The 15,339-nt window shown below is 44.7% G+C and overlaps 1 protein-coding gene across 3 annotated transcripts in view; it reads left to right on the forward strand.

The window, feature by feature from the left end:
• RAD51B (RAD51 paralog B) overlaps nt 1-14,869 on the forward strand; it is a 644,260-nt gene extending 629,391 nt beyond the window's left edge. For 2 of the 3 annotated variants that reach the window (XM_058739438.1, XM_058739440.1), the window contains one exon: nt 14,412-14,869. In XM_058739438.1, coding sequence (XP_058595421.1) covers nt 14,412-14,479 — 68 coding nt within the window. In that variant the 3' untranslated portion in view covers nt 14,480-14,869. Of the gene's footprint in view, nt 1-6,265; nt 7,573-14,411 lie in introns of those variants that run through there. The other variant, XM_058739439.1, reaches the window with a different exon arrangement.
• The last annotated feature ends 470 nt before the right edge of the window (nt 14,870-15,339 follow it).

A 15,339-nucleotide genomic window follows, 5' to 3' on the forward strand; every position in this document is an offset into this window, starting at 1 on the left:
ACAATAACAGCACATGTGTCCCTAAAGAGAGATCTTGCTCTAATATGGATTAAACGGGGTTGCTATGTTTTTGGAAAGGAGTCATAAATCACTGCAAATCTATTTTGTTTTTGTCTTGTTTATCTCTGCAATATCCTTTAAGATCAGCATGATGGGACACCCATCTTGAGGGATTGTTGGAAAAGAGAGAAGACTCAATGAAAAGTACTATCATTTCAGTTCTTCTAGACTTAGCCCACATCTTGGCATGAAATATGTTTTTAATGAGATCGTTTGAGTGAGACCTTTCAGATATGTTCTGTTTGATAAAATTTGTGTCTATTGCAGCTACTATTTTCTTAATCTGTAAAAAAAAAATTCTATTTAATTATCACTTGTATTTTCACTGAATAATCTCATTTTATTTCCCAAGTGAGCTGGTTGCAAGAGTTATTTTGTCCCCATTTGATTCATGTAGAAACTGATTCATCAAAAGATTATGATCTACTCAAGGTCACATAGCTAGTTAATCATAAAATCAGGCCAAGAATCGGGATGTCTTCACTTCTGGGCATATAATTATTTAAGTGAGGGATCTAGAATTGATGCCAGGGGTGCCTGGGTGGCTCAGTCAGTTAAACCTCCAACTCTTGATTTTAGGTCAGGTCATGATCTCACAGTTTCATAAGTTCAAGCCCCACATTGGGTTCATCACTTATGGTGCAGAGCCTGCTTGGGATTCTCTCTCTCTCTCCTCCCTCTCTCTGCCTGCCCCCGCCCCTTCACACACACACACTCTCTCTCTCAAAATAAATAAATAAATGTTAAAAAATAAAGAAAGAAAGAAAATGGATGCCAGTACTTCACCTGGGGCCTTAGACCCCGCTCTTTCAAGGGCCTTACTCTGGCCAGAGAGATGTGACCGTTCAGATGTTCCTCCTCCTCCTAGACCACACCCTGGATCCCAGAAGTCTGGAGTTCACTGTCGTATCTCCCCAAGCTCATTTGGGTCTGCCATCCCCAGGGCAGACTGTGCCTTTGATGGAGGCACCACTAAGCCAGAGTGGCAGCCAAGGGGCAGCCATTTGGGGTGTAAGGGGATAGCCAGAGCTTGGGCTTATGGGCTGGAGTGTCCACATGAGTGTCCAAGACCCTAGTAATGCAGGATGGAGATGGGGGTGGGAAAGAAGGACTGGGAGCCAAAAGCCAGCTCTCCCATGTTGCCCAATTTCTGTGAGGATATCCACAGGGTCCCAGAATTCTGAATTCACACCTGGCTACCAGGGCCTTAGGAAAGCATATTTTTTCTCTGTAGGCAGACAGAGCATATTTTGTTTCACAGTTAGTGAGCTTGATTTATACCTTTTCAATATTTAGACATCTGATACGTGGCCTCCATTTGTACCCTTGCTCCAGGCCCTGCAAATGTGAGTAGTGGGCTTATAGTATGCCAACATATTTTGTTTGGCTAGAAATGCTGTGTTTGGGGACTTTTTTTTTTTTTTTTTTTTTACATCTTGAATTAGTTTCCAACATTAACATTTGGGAGATTTCATATAAGAATAGAGGTTTAAGGTTTCTCTTTTGAACAAAACACAGAAAATCATGTCATTCCAGGCCCGCCTACCTATATGGCAGAAAGGGGCCGGAGCCTGTGTAGCAACTGCCTGCTCTAGATGGGGCAGAGCTCTTGGCATTTGCTACAGTTCCCACCTACCTCCCTTCCATCAGCCTGGTGACCTCTCTGGCCCCTGGGGGCATTTGAGTTTGTCACCTATGATTTAAGTCCTTCATTAGATATGTCTTTTCTACGGAAAGCCACCATGCTGACACATTTAATGCATTTTTGGCCTCTTCTCTCCAACTTCCCTCAGAGAGAACGGTTTTACTTTTTCATGAGCTAAGTGTAATTCCCTAAACTTCTGTATGGATAAATGCATATAATTTTGGCATCTCATTCCCTGACTTCTGAATCTTAGGGAATCGTTAAAACAACAACTAGGAATGTTAAGAGAGCAATCTCTCGGCAGGGATCCCCCTTTCAGCAAGCCCTGCGAACTGGAAACCAAACGGAATGGATTTTCTCACTTGGACCCTGGCGAGGGAGGGAGATTTCTGATAACTGACAAAGGGCTTTTGTTCAGGTTTGCGTCGGATAAATCAGCTTGCCCCATTTCGTGGCCCCTTACTTTTTCCAGGTTCGTCTTCCCTTTCTGCCCCAGAAGGGCCCCTGCCCTTCCTGTCCCGTGCACCAGGGCCACAGGCCTGGGTGCCTTCGGGTCTCCAGCACGCTGCCTCTCCTCCACCCCGCCTCTCAGTCTGGAAAACAGCTTTGCAAGTTAACCTCCAGGGACATTCACTGGTTTTCCAGCGGGGTCCCCAGCCCCACAGGCTGCCAAAATAGGCTCTTTACACTCCATAGATGGGAGAGAAAAATCTGCTTGTTCGGTTGCAACTGTCAAGCAAAGGACGTGCTGAGCTCAGATAGAAATAGCAGCAGGGTCAGGGCAGGGCAAGGCCCCAGCATTTCATTAGCTCAGCTCGCTCAGGGTGATTAAATGCACACAGTGGCCCATGAATGGGGCCATGGAGGGCAGCCACACAGCACAGCACAGAAAAATCATTCTTTGGCTGCTGTCAGCTGGCTGAATGGGACTTAATTATTGGGATAATGAGAACTGATTTTCATTGTTTTAATTTTGGGGAAGGGGTGAGAAAAGAAGGGACTTTTTCCCTCATCTGGGTGAAAGGATGCTAAACTATGGCCTCCACCAAGGCCCCACATCCTCCAGGCTGCTGTTGGCTAAGCCTCCCGGGTTTGCTGTTTTCTATGGATGCAGTAAGAAAGGGTGTTAGGCTTGTGTTCTGTGTCCGTGTTTCCTTTAGGCCCTGTAATCCTGGCAGGATGTGTCTTCCTAGGAGCATGTCTGTGCTGGCATCTGTCCCCAGCAGCTGTCTCAAACTAACAAGGACGGAGAGAATCCACCAGACAGATCTATCTGTTCCCAGCCCCTTCCAAGTGCTTCCAGGTCATGAGTGAATCCCATCTTGTTCCTTCTTTTGTTTTGTTTTAAATACAAGACCTAGTGAATTAAAACAATCTGCTCAGGTCAAACATAGACAAAGAATTCTGAGTTCCTAGCACTCATTTTGAAGCTCAAGATCTAGGTGCTGTGGAAATACATAAGGACATATCCCCCCTGCAAGAAAGTCAGCTGGGGAGACCCAGAACGATTAGAGAAACGCACAAGGGGGCCCTAACTGAAGGCAAAACTGGCTAACCAGAAGACGAAAGAGAGATTTGGAGTTTGCATTTTGGAGCAGTGAGGGAAGATTGATGAAGCCAATGGAAGCTTGCGAGGGCTCCAAGTTTGAGTACAATTTCAACCAGAGCAAAGAGTGGAACTGGACGGTGTGTTTGAGAGGAGGAAACAGACAGACGTTACTGGAATGAAGAATCCACGTGAGGAGTATGGCCAGATGGTGCAGAGCTGCGAAAGCCAGAGCGTGCGTTTTTTCTTCCGAAGTCCATCTTTGTCCATAAAAAGTGCTTGTTGTCACTTTCATTTTGTTTTTACTCTTATCCCTGCCCCCTGCTCCCTCCTGCCCAGCACTTTAAAGAGAAAAGACAGAAAGGCAGAGGGCCTGCCCTTCTTCTTGGAACGCAGAGAAGGAAACTCCCTTTGGTTTTTTTTTTTTTTTTTTCAGGGCTTTTAGGTTTAGGTTTAAGACCTTTGCCGGCTCCTTCTCAAGGACTGCCCAGGCCACCTCCTCCCACAGACCCTCACCCTTCCCAATTTAGTGTAGCCTCTTCTTTTCTTGCAGACTTTGAAAGGACCTGAATTCAGTTCTTCAAATCTGGCAACTAGGTTCTTTGTACCAAGGAATAAATGGCTAAGGGGGACTGGCTGTGATAGGTTAATGGCCTACCTGGCCCCTTTCCCAGGAGAAATGCCATAGTCCTTCCCAGAAGCCACATCCTATATGCACAGCCTTGATAGAACATATCTTCCCGTCAGAATCAATTAATCATGCCTGTCAACACTGGGAATGGCCTCTCTGGCTGAAACAGTGGCTACGACCCTCATGCTTGAAGAATCCTTTGCCTTGGAAACCCATGTAGGTCAGAGGGGAAAGTGGAGTCCGGGTGGCATGCAGTATTTGTAGGGTATGTTTTCGCATCTCTGGAACCTATTCTTGTGCTTTTATGTCATCCAACTAACTTTGCTCATCACAAAGCTATATTGTCAGCGCAAACCTTTGTGGCCTTGCGTGGACCTAACACCATTCATTTCAGAAAGAGAGAGCTGGAAGGGTGGAATTTGTAATAAAAGCTCTTAGTATTTATACATTTTGTCTGAGATCTTCAGGCACTTAAAAATGATTTGAAGTGGCTACTCTCCAACATGTCTTTTCTTTTCCAATCTTTTTTCCTCTTGGCAGCCTGTAGCATCTTTCTCGAAAACATACCAAATCCTGACTCTTCCTTTACTGAGACCTCCATTGGTTCTCTATTGTCTACAGAAATAGTCCCCACACTTTTTTGATTGAACCCTCTAAAATTAAATGAATCTTGAATATGTACACCCACTGTATATTTATTTTTACATTATACACATGTATTTCTTTACTAATACATCATGTATTATAAAACATACACACAATTAAATTTTAGAAGGCCGAAATAAAGTTGAAATAAGCAATAGCCTAAAATATCTTGCTAATCATGATGGCTTCATTGTACTGTCATTAGCCAGTACCACAAAACGTGATCAATGTGTCAGGCAAAGTTCATCATAAGTGATAGAGGATGTAAATCCATATGTCTGATAGTTCTCTTAGAATTTTCTAATTGAGGTTCGCTCTCTTTCTTGTTGCATCTGAACATTTGGTCATTCTTTTCAGCTAGAATATGACTGAAGACAGCTCGTTCGAAGGGAAGTATAAATGCTACTCTTATTATTTACCTATGCTTATACTATCTTTGATCTGTTGTTTCTTTGCAGGAATATTTTTAGTCCCCTTGTCCATTTTGTATATATTAGGTTGAACTAGATAATATCCATAATTCATAACATATAAACTGTAGTGGCTTATATTTTGTTAAAAGCCTGGAGAAGAATGAGGACTGAGGACACCACTGTTGAGCTCTCTGTACTGTGCAATGCCTAATCTTACCATAGGATGCTTTATCTCATGAACCATCCGTGACCAGTAGCCATAGCCATGGATGGAATGTCAACGTATATATTAAATGTTATAAAGCCGAATTTCTTATTTCTTAGATAAAAATAAAGTTAAAATTCTGATAATTTCTGCCTGAATCCTAATGGATTGTTTTGTGTAACTCTGGGGTGTGCATCCCATTTGGAAACCAAAGGTCTACAGGATTAATTTCAAACACAATAGCATTGATGGAAAAGGCCTTTCTCTGTCTAACCTCAGTCCATCTTCCCAGCCTCATCTCCCATTGTTCTCTGTCATGTACTATTGAGACTTTCCTTGCTTCTTAAACAGGAAATATACTTTCATAACTCCATTCCTTTGTACTTATTTTTATAGCCAACCAAATGCCTTTCTCCTGTTCTCTGCTTGGCTAACTCCTCCTCAACTTTGAGGACCCAAGTTAAATCTTTAAAAGACCTGATACCCTTAGACCAGAGGTCAGCAAATTTTTTCTATAAAAGGCCAGATAGAAAATATTTTAAGTTTTGCAGGCCATACTGTTTCTGTCACAGCTACTCAATTTTGCTATTGTAGTACAAAAGTAGCCATAGACAATACGTATGGAAATGAATGTGGCTGTGTTCCAACAAAACTGTCTTTATAAAAATAGGTGGTGGACTGCATTTGGCCCTAGAGCTGTAGTTTACCAACCCCTGCCCTCAAAAGCTTGTCCTACTTGTAGCTTTTTTCCCCATGATTGTCTGTTTTAAAAGCACATCTTCCTCAAAGGACTAAATCCCTTGCAAGTCAAAGACTTATTCCTATTCCCTAGAAGCTAGAAGTCTGAGACCTAGAAACCACCAGTAAAGGCATATTATTGATTATCAAGAATTATCATGATATTCTTGGTGGAAAAATGGAGAAAAAATGTTCCATTGGATACAAGATTGAATGGCTTACTTCTATGTCTTATCTTAAGTAAAAGATTATATAAAAATCCTAATTAATGAGATTAAAGGATTTGGCTTGCGTTAAAACTAGGCTTTCTATCAGGGCAATCAGTGTCCTGCTCACCTGACCACCCACGTTCATGTTCTTATCACATTGTTTTTGCCCACAGCTTCAATAGAATCTGGAGAATCACTATATTTTCAACCACACAGCCACTGGTAAGGCCAAAACCTCCGTGTATTTATATGTTGTTTTATGGTTTACAAAACAAGTGCATAATTCCCATTTTGTAGATGAGGAAACTGGGGCATGTTAAATAACTTACCCAAAGAATGATATAGCTGGGACTTTGACCCTGGTGTTCTGATTCCAACCTAGACTCTTTCATTACACCAGGCAGCTCCTTAAGTAGTTACAACAAAATAGCACAGTGCAAAATTAGTTCAAAGAAGAAACTGATCCCATCTGAAATCCCAAAGAGAACTTGGGACATTGTATGTGAGAATTTCAATGGTAGTTTGTAGAGTTGGCCCAATAGAAATATAGACGTCTTGCCAACTTTGCACAAGATACATAAATCTCACAATCAATTTAACTACCTTCATTTATCTTGGAAACACAAAAATTTAGACTATAACTTGGCTTGAATGAAGAGATTCACACCAAGCCTGCAATTCTGCTGCTCTTGTAAAGTGTTTCACGAACCCCAGTGTGAAGACCTTACTATTTTGTTTGACTGTGAAGGTAGTCTGTACATACTGGCCACTAGTGGAAGGTTAATACTGACTCAGAAGCAAGAGGACCACTGACTGAATCACCACCACTTACTATAGTCCTCTGCTCTGTATTCCTTGGAAACTTCTTGCCTCAGTTTGGGCTTGACCCAACCCACTTAGAGGGAGAGAGAGCAATTTTACAGCCCTGCATGGAATGACTCCAAGCCAATCGTATCTATTTCCAAATGATCTGACGCAGCAAGTGGATCATATTTCCTTTGGAGGCTTGGCTGAGGACAGTTGGGTTGGTGACATTGAGCCAGAGTGAATAAAATAAGGCTGTGAAGAAAAATCTGAAATGGTCTCTAAGGAGATAGGACTAATGAAATGCTCAGGTCAGGAGTGAGGTACTTTCTGGAGAGATTGAAAAAAAAAAAAAAAGAAAGAAAGGAGGACAAGGTGACCATGTGTGAAATTCAAACGAATCAACGGTGATTTGAGAAAGCCAGGCAGATTGGCACATGCCCAGTACCTTTCTGAGAGCAGGCACTAAGCCTAAAATAATTCACAAAATCTACCTCTCATTTTTATTCTTACCTTTATTTAGATTTTTTTATTGAAAATTTTTATGGTTGGTTCCCTGTCCACTTTCTCCCTATCCTGCCAAATGTATTTGCCAAAGACCAACAGACCCCTATGTTCAATTATTCTGGCCTTAGGGGATAATGTTTAAGGAGTTCCAAGAACAGGATGTGGGAACAGCAGAGAAGTTAGGTTTCATTTAAGGTCCTTGGAAAGAAGCAAGTACCCTAGGTTGCTAAGATAGAAATGGAGCTAGTTCTTAACAGATCCTGTGAAAGGATAAGCTGAGCCCTAGAACTAACTCTCAATCAGGGGAGTTTCTGTTCTCATGGATACAGGCAGATCTTCTGAGTGCCATGGGCATGCATTTGCTTCATTGTTCCCTGCTTTGATTGTGCAAAAATATTTTCAAAGCAAAGGCATAGTGACAAAGTTGGGCTCTTTGAGGCTGTTCCTTGAGCAAGAGGAAGTGTGTACCTTTGGCTGTCCACTTGGCAATGATGTCTTCATACTACTTCTTTCCACCCAACTATTTTGGCCACTGGAGTTGTTTTAGCAGAAAACAGTCTAAAAAGGACACCAATCACTTCCCTTTTCTTCATGTTCTTCATATCAACTCACCTGGCATGTTTCAGGCATCTGCTGTGTGCCAGGCCTTTTTTTCAGAATGGAGCAAGATTGTCCTTGCCCTCTTGCCTTAACAGTCTACCTGGAGAGACCACCAAGTAGTCGAGGTACCTGGGGCAGAAATAGTCTGAGAAACACAATGGAGACTCAGGGGAAGGAGCCCTTGTAAAGCAGCTTCACCAAAGAGCGGACGTGAGAAAGGGGAGAGGGCATGACTATAAAGGGAACTCTGTCCATCACTCATTCTTCCACACATTGATTCCCCATTTATTACCTGCTTATTATCTGCCAGGAACAAGGGGCTGGGAATTCAAAGATGAATAGGACAGGAGGCATGGGTTAGAGGGGAGGGGGAATAAAAGTGGAGCTGAAAAACAGATTGGGCCAGATTGGCAAGGGCCTTGCATGCCACGCTGAGTCTGAACCTTGTTCTGTACACAATGAGGAGCCTTTGAAGGTCTTTGTGTGGGTGGTGGCACAGATTTCCACCCCACCCCATTATTTCCAACCTCAGGCCCTGATTTGTTTGTCTCATAGCACTTACTACAATTTAGAAGTATTTTATTCACTTGTCTGGTTTCTGCTTGTTTCCTGTCTGGCTCCCCAACTGGGACGTGTGTCCCATGAGGACAGAGATCCTACTGGTCATACTTACCGTTGTCTGCCCGGTCCTAGGCACAATTTACCAAATATCAGAAATATTTACCAAATCAGATCTGTATTCAGAGGATTGTCTCCTATTTGTAGAGTGGAGGGCATCTGAGGCTGGGTGATCCTGTAAGGATTGTAGTGACAAAGAGATGCTGGGAACCTAATCTGGGGCACTGATGGCATAGATGGAAGGGGGAAAGATTTAAAGGACTCATCAGAGTTAACACTGACAGACCTGGATGAGGGAGAGGGAAGGGTCAGAGGGGCCTCTAAGGTTTCCATTGGGATGTCTGAGTGGCTGGTGATACCATTGAGAGAGAAAGGAGAGGGGAGGAACCCGAGGAGGGGCTTGTCATGGGAAGCAGGAGGGCGTAGATAATGAGATCAGTTTTGGACATGTGCGATTTGAGACAACTGTAGAATGTCCAACTGGAGATGTTCAGCAGTCAGAAATATATGTGAGCAATTCAGGAGATGGCTGGGGCTGAGGTCACAGGTTTTTGGTAATAAATGAAGCCAGCAGAGAGTAAGGTCACTCAAGGAGAACAGAGTTCGAAGAGACAACAGAAGTCCAAACCTGGAGGAAACACAATTTTATGGGAGAATACGAAAAAGAAGCCATGGGAAAGACAGAAGGGGAGGTCCAAGAAGTAGGAGGAGAAGAGAGGGGGACTTCTGGCCACTGTTGAGAAAGACCAGCCCCATCTAGGTCAGAGCAATGAAAATGGGAGCTGCCATCCTGGGTGACTAATATTGCCCCTTCCTTACCATGTCAGTGGTAAAGGGAAGCTCTTAGAAATTCTGGGTCACTGAGAACAGAAACACATCTGTGCAGTTTACCAGGATTTTCACCATCTAAGAGACCCTGGGGGTGGGGCCAGATTTAGTCATGTGCTGAGTGGTGTGCCTATTTGAGAATGTTCTCAGCTTGGAAACATTTTTTGAGTGGGCAACCACAACTCAAACACTGGCAAACCCTTCCTCCTATCACCTCCTACCAAAAATGGCTCATAAGGACTAGGCAGTTGCTTAACAAATGGCCCCCACTGTGGGTCTGGGTTCAGGTTCCAGCAGGGTTATTGCAAATGGCAGCTGGTTCCAGATTTCTCAAGGAAGAGGCTTTCCTCTGGGAGCTGGTTCACATGTTAGTGCTGATCTTAACCTTCCCTCAATCCTAACCTCTTTTTCTTAGCATTCCCTGACATATCCAAAACTGTTTCTACAGACACCTCATTTTCCCTTCTTTCATGCCACCTATGTACTACTACCTTCTACTTCCTGCCCTCTAGCACAAACCAGTGATTTCCACACTTATTTTAGGCTCTGAAAATGTTGCAGAAATGAAATGAGAATGTAAAGAGAAGCCCAGGACACAAAACAGACCAAAGAGGATATGCTCTAGCTAAAGGGAAGAATGTAGGGGTCTAGCAATCCTGTCACTCAGAGTCCCAGCATTCCAGGGGATCTGCGGTGAGTCTCTGATGCAGGAGAATCCACACTGATCTGAAAGTCTGTGGGGCCTTAGCCCCATGTCTTCCCAGGTCTCTGTTGTATTTGGGTCTGGAGAGAGCGTCTGCAGGTCATGAGTCACTCTCTTTTCCTGGGCATTTTCCCTTCCAGGGAAAGAACAGGGCAGGCTGGTGCAGAGTGTTGGAACACCACTACACAGAACATGCTCCCACCATTCCCACCTTGGTCTCTACCAGAGCTGCATGGCCCAGGTTCTTGGGCCTTCTCTATGAATGGAGTCATTTAATCTATTAATCTGTGGTCAACCCACAGATTCCCTGGAAAAGGCTGCTTGGGAAGAGGACTCACAGACATGGCTGTCCCACTGTAAGCAAGACCCCAGCGATCCTGTCTTTGAGAGGCAGAAGGAGGAAAAGGAGATTTGTAAAGTCAGCATCATGTCCTCAAATTCTCTCTCTCTGTCTCTCTCTTTGTCAATTGCTCTATCTCCCACCTTCTTTTGGGTTTGGTGCTGGGTGAATCCTGTCAGTCCCCCAGCCAGGGACCGCCTGTTCTCCCCTCTGGGGCACGCACCCTGCTGCCCAACCCAGCCCGGCCCAGCCCTGCTGCATACTTCCACTCAGATCGTGCGTCACAGCTATTCATCTTGTTTAGTGCTCGGCTTGGCTGCAGATGCTGTAAATATGGTAATTTTAGACTCCCTGATTGGAAAGCCTTGTGGGTCAGGGAGGAGAGCAATTTGGTTTACTCTTGGAGAGCTGGTTCCAAGCTGGCTCTGCCACTCTCTGTGCACCCCTCTTCACCAAGCTGTGGCCCCATCAGGGCTTCCCCTCTCTTTGTGTTCAGTCCCGATTTCTCTGAGCCTGGAGAGGAGTAGGATAGATCGGATGTATCTGGGCCCTTGGCCTGGAGAATTGCGGGTTAGCACTGAAAGCATGGAGGCTGAGGGGCCAGAGTGAGGCCAGTGACTCATGGGGTGGGGGTCCTGACCCTGGCAAGACAATGCCGAGGGCGGGCTGCCTGGAGATTAGACCCCCACCCAGGGCCGTGTGTTCGGGGGCACACTGAGGATGAAGTGGGGGCTGCCAGAGGCCCCTGACCCCTCCTGAGCTCTCTCCCTTTTCCGTTCTTTCCCTCCTGACCTCCCCCTGTGGGGGGCTGTCACTCCCAAGGGCCTTAGGCAGCAGCTCCCAGGGTTGTCAGCTAATCCCTCCTCCCATCCCTTCGGGGGCTTAAAGGCATAATTTGCATTTGATTACAGGACCCCTGAACTGGGTTGGAGATTCAAATCCCTAGGGCGAGACTTGAGGCTGACAATTTCCAGCACCACGAATCAGTGGGAGCTGAGAGTCTTGAGCCCAGGGCCATGTCAGGTTCTGCAAAAGCCACTAGATATGCTTCCAGCTGTCTGTTCGCCCTCCTCAGCAGGACAATCCTAATTCCAAGGCTCTGAGTTGGACTTGGAAAGGTCTTGGTTTTTGTGTCTGTCTATAAGTCATAGAATGTTTGAACCCAGGAGCCTGCTCAGATTTCCTTGAGTCTAACCTGATGAGAAGTGATTTGTGCCAAATCACAGGGCCAGGTAACCACAGGATTGTTAGCTCACATCTGCTGCTTAGGCCAGGCGCTGGATATACTTGTAGAGAAGGCTCTAGAAGAAAGAAAAAAAAGTCTGCTAGGTATTTCTTTGTTACTGATTCCTGGGGGGACACCACGGCACAATCCTAGTGCTATCGCATGATGTTTGGTCACCTCCAGCGACAGGAAACTTGCCTCTATAAGTCAGTCTATGAAAACACTGGTCCGCTCTGTTGTGTCATAGTTCTTTACTGCTGCAAACTGTTTGTGCTAAAAATGCCTTGTAGCCAAACTGCACCGTTTTGGACTGATTTTGGTTATGGTTTAAAGAAGCTCAGGCATCAAGCATCCCCAACAAAATGATCTTACTGCTCTCCATCCTATAGAATAAATCAGAATCACAGCTAAAATAGTCTTCCCTAGAGAGGTATGGCTTGGTCTACTTTGAAAAAAAGATGGGCCTTGTGTTTAAACACCATTTTGCCTGTTGAAATGCAAATGGTTGGAGTACTTGGAAACTGTTTGTTTTTTAGTGGATTCACAAGTCCCCCCTGAAAAAAAAAGAAAAAAAAAACAACTGTTCTACAGAATTTACTAAGCACACTCTTCCTTCACATGCAGCATGGGATTTTATATCAGCCATCCCTGGTGGGTCAGAAGTCTGAAAGCTTTGCTGTACCAAATCCATCAACCCCAGCAGTGATCTGTTTTCTAGAGAGGCAAGGGTGGGAGGGTGGGGGTTGGTACAGGCTTTCTGGGGAGATTTGAAAATAACAACACATTGGTGAGGGAAGGAGTTGCTTCCAAAATTTTCAAAAATAGTTAAGGAGGAAGTATTTATAACCATGAGGACTGGCCAGTAGAGAACACTGACAAGCTGGTGGAGGGTGAGGAAAGAGAGGCAGGAGAGCATGGAGGTGGCTCAAGACAGGAGTTTAAAATTGTCTTTATAAAATTCCCATTATCTCCCAGGCAATCATTTTTGACAGCATCCCCCACCACCCGCCAGACCTGGTAAAGAAACCTTCACAGGGCTCCCCACCCATCCCCTGGGTTCACGCGTGGCCTCGGCACAAGTCTGCTATCTCACCTCCACTTCCGTGCTATCCTGTGCTCCACCCCAGATTACTGGTCCCAGATTACTGGTCCTGCCTGTCACTTCTCTGCTTCTGCTCCCCTGCCAACAAATTAAATACTCTGCCAGGCTCTGGCCCGGTAGTCAGCACCCCCATGCCCTGGCTCCGGGGGACCTTCCCAGGCACATGCCTTACCCCTCATACGTATGAGGCCAAAGGAGCACACTTACCACCTGGCAGAGTGCTTAGAGAGTACCTGGCATGTGGTAAGCACTCAGTTCTTACTATGATTTTATAATCTGTCTTTTGCTTAGGCCACTTCTCCCCTCCCTCTCATTCTGGCTGGACTCCAACGCCCCCAGCCGCCACCACCTTCATAAGACGTACCTGCCTCTGGTCTCCTATAACAGTCTGATGTGAGCCACATTCATATGCCTGATGCACTTAACAATATTTATGTCCCAGGTTTATCTCTTTTTCCAGAAGGAAAACACGTCCAGGTCAAGGGCTTTCTCTCACACTTATTTATAAGCCCTCAGCACCTAGCACAGTGTAGTGTACACAGTAAGTTCTTATACTAGACTGTGATGGCCTTAACAATGATAATGGCTCTACTCTATTAAGCGTATGTGCAGGTTACTGGGGACTTCTCCCACCTGGATTCATCTTCATAACAAACCAGTGAGTGTTCCCATTAGTTCCATTTCATGGAGGACAGTAAGGTTCAGAGGATGTTCACTTGCCTGAAATCATCGTCTATGTAGTGAATGACAGAGCTGTGATTTGAACCTAGGTTGGTCCATTCTAGAACTTGAACTTGAACTTCTACAGGCTCCCTTATACTCTCACGAAGACAGGGACTGTGTCTTTCCCTAAGACAAGGTTGCAAATTGGCAACCAGAAGACCAAATCTGGCCCACAGATGTGTTTTGTTTGGCCCGTACAGTGTTTTTTAAAAATCGGGAGATTTTACATCATCATCTACATTTCTGGCTCCACTGGAAAACCTGGGAGATCTGGTCACCCTGAATACTAGCATGACAAGGCTGAGAATCAGCCGTGCCCTCCTTTCTCTCTGGCCCTTCCAGGCATTGCCTGCCTCAACTTTTCAGTTCAGTGTTTCTCCCCCAGGGTGGTGGCATGAGACGAAGGTCCATTCTTGGTTACGTACGACTGTCCCAGATAGTGTAGAATGTTTAGCAATCCTGGCCCTCACTCACTAAATCAGTAGCACTTTCCTCCAATCATCTGGATGATCCTAATCACCACCAAATGTTTCCAAAGCCCCTGGTGTAAGGCACTTGCAGATCATCCCTTGTATCACCAGTGACGGCACACAGTAGGGCCTCAGGTAAATAGATTAAACAGACTTACAATGAAATATCCACACTGAATCCTTCCCCATATCAAAGGTTCCCATGAAAACAGAGGCAGAAAAACGGAGTAACCATAGCATTTAAAAAATAAATTATCTGAAGATAATTTAACACATTCTTCTAAACACCTGTCCAACAATGGGGAAAAAAATTAGTAATAACACATTTCCATTGAGGCATTTCCATTCTGCATGCCTCAGCTCCCGCTGTAATGTTAATTGGTTATGGTTTTCTTCTAGGCCTTACATGTAACGAGAGTTACTGTACAGCTGTCAACCAGACCCCACCCGGGAAAGGCTCCATTTAAAGGGAAAAGAACTGAATCACCCACAGCTTTTACAGAGAGGTGTTCATAATATTTTTGCTTTCCGTTCTAATTATAAAAATACTGCGTGCTTACAGTAGACATTTCAGAATATAGCAAAATACTAGAAGTAAAAATCACTCATAATTTCATTGCCTGAAGATAATGATTGTTTATATTTTTGTATATTTCCCTCCAGTCTTTTTTTTTCCATATGCACGTGTAATTTGTGTTTATTGTTGCCAGTTTTATTTGGCTTTTAGCAAAATTGAGACATACCGTTTACAGTTTTCCTTGCCATCTCATGGCTGTACCCATTATCAGTTTAATCAATCCCCATTTGTTGGACATAGAGTTGCTTCTCAGTTTTTATAGTAAATAATATAGCAATCAGCTTCCTTGTTCCTAAGTTCTGATTATTTCTATAGAAACTGTGATAGAACCATCAGCACAAGAAGAAATCATCCCCTCTACAGGAAGATGGTGTTGGCTCTGGATCTAGAGAAGATGGGTGGAGTAAAGGGGAGACTGAGGTCTGGTAAGGAATGCCCAGGCAGGGAGGAGCCCGTGTTATTGAACTTGAACCTCATCCTGCAGCTGCAGGCCGGCCATCTGCCCAGAGTGAGGGGAGGGGCTGTGGGGTTGGGGACTAGGATTCTAAGCTCTCACCGCAGGATGCAAACAAGGGCTTAACCGAAGGATGAAAATGGTTTGGCAACACTGAGAGCCCAGTCGCGGTCACACCGTGGGATTTAGTGATAGAGACCATAGGCACAGACACCCAAGTCTCCACAGAGCTAGGAGACCGAAGCCAAAGTGGTGAGGGGGTAAGGGTGGGGATCGTAGGATTAACTCAGGTTTGG

This window comes from Neofelis nebulosa, chromosome 7 (genome assembly GCF_028018385.1).
Source record: "Neofelis nebulosa isolate mNeoNeb1 chromosome 7, mNeoNeb1.pri, whole genome shotgun sequence".
NCBI lineage: Eukaryota > Metazoa > Chordata > Mammalia > Carnivora > Felidae > Neofelis > Neofelis nebulosa.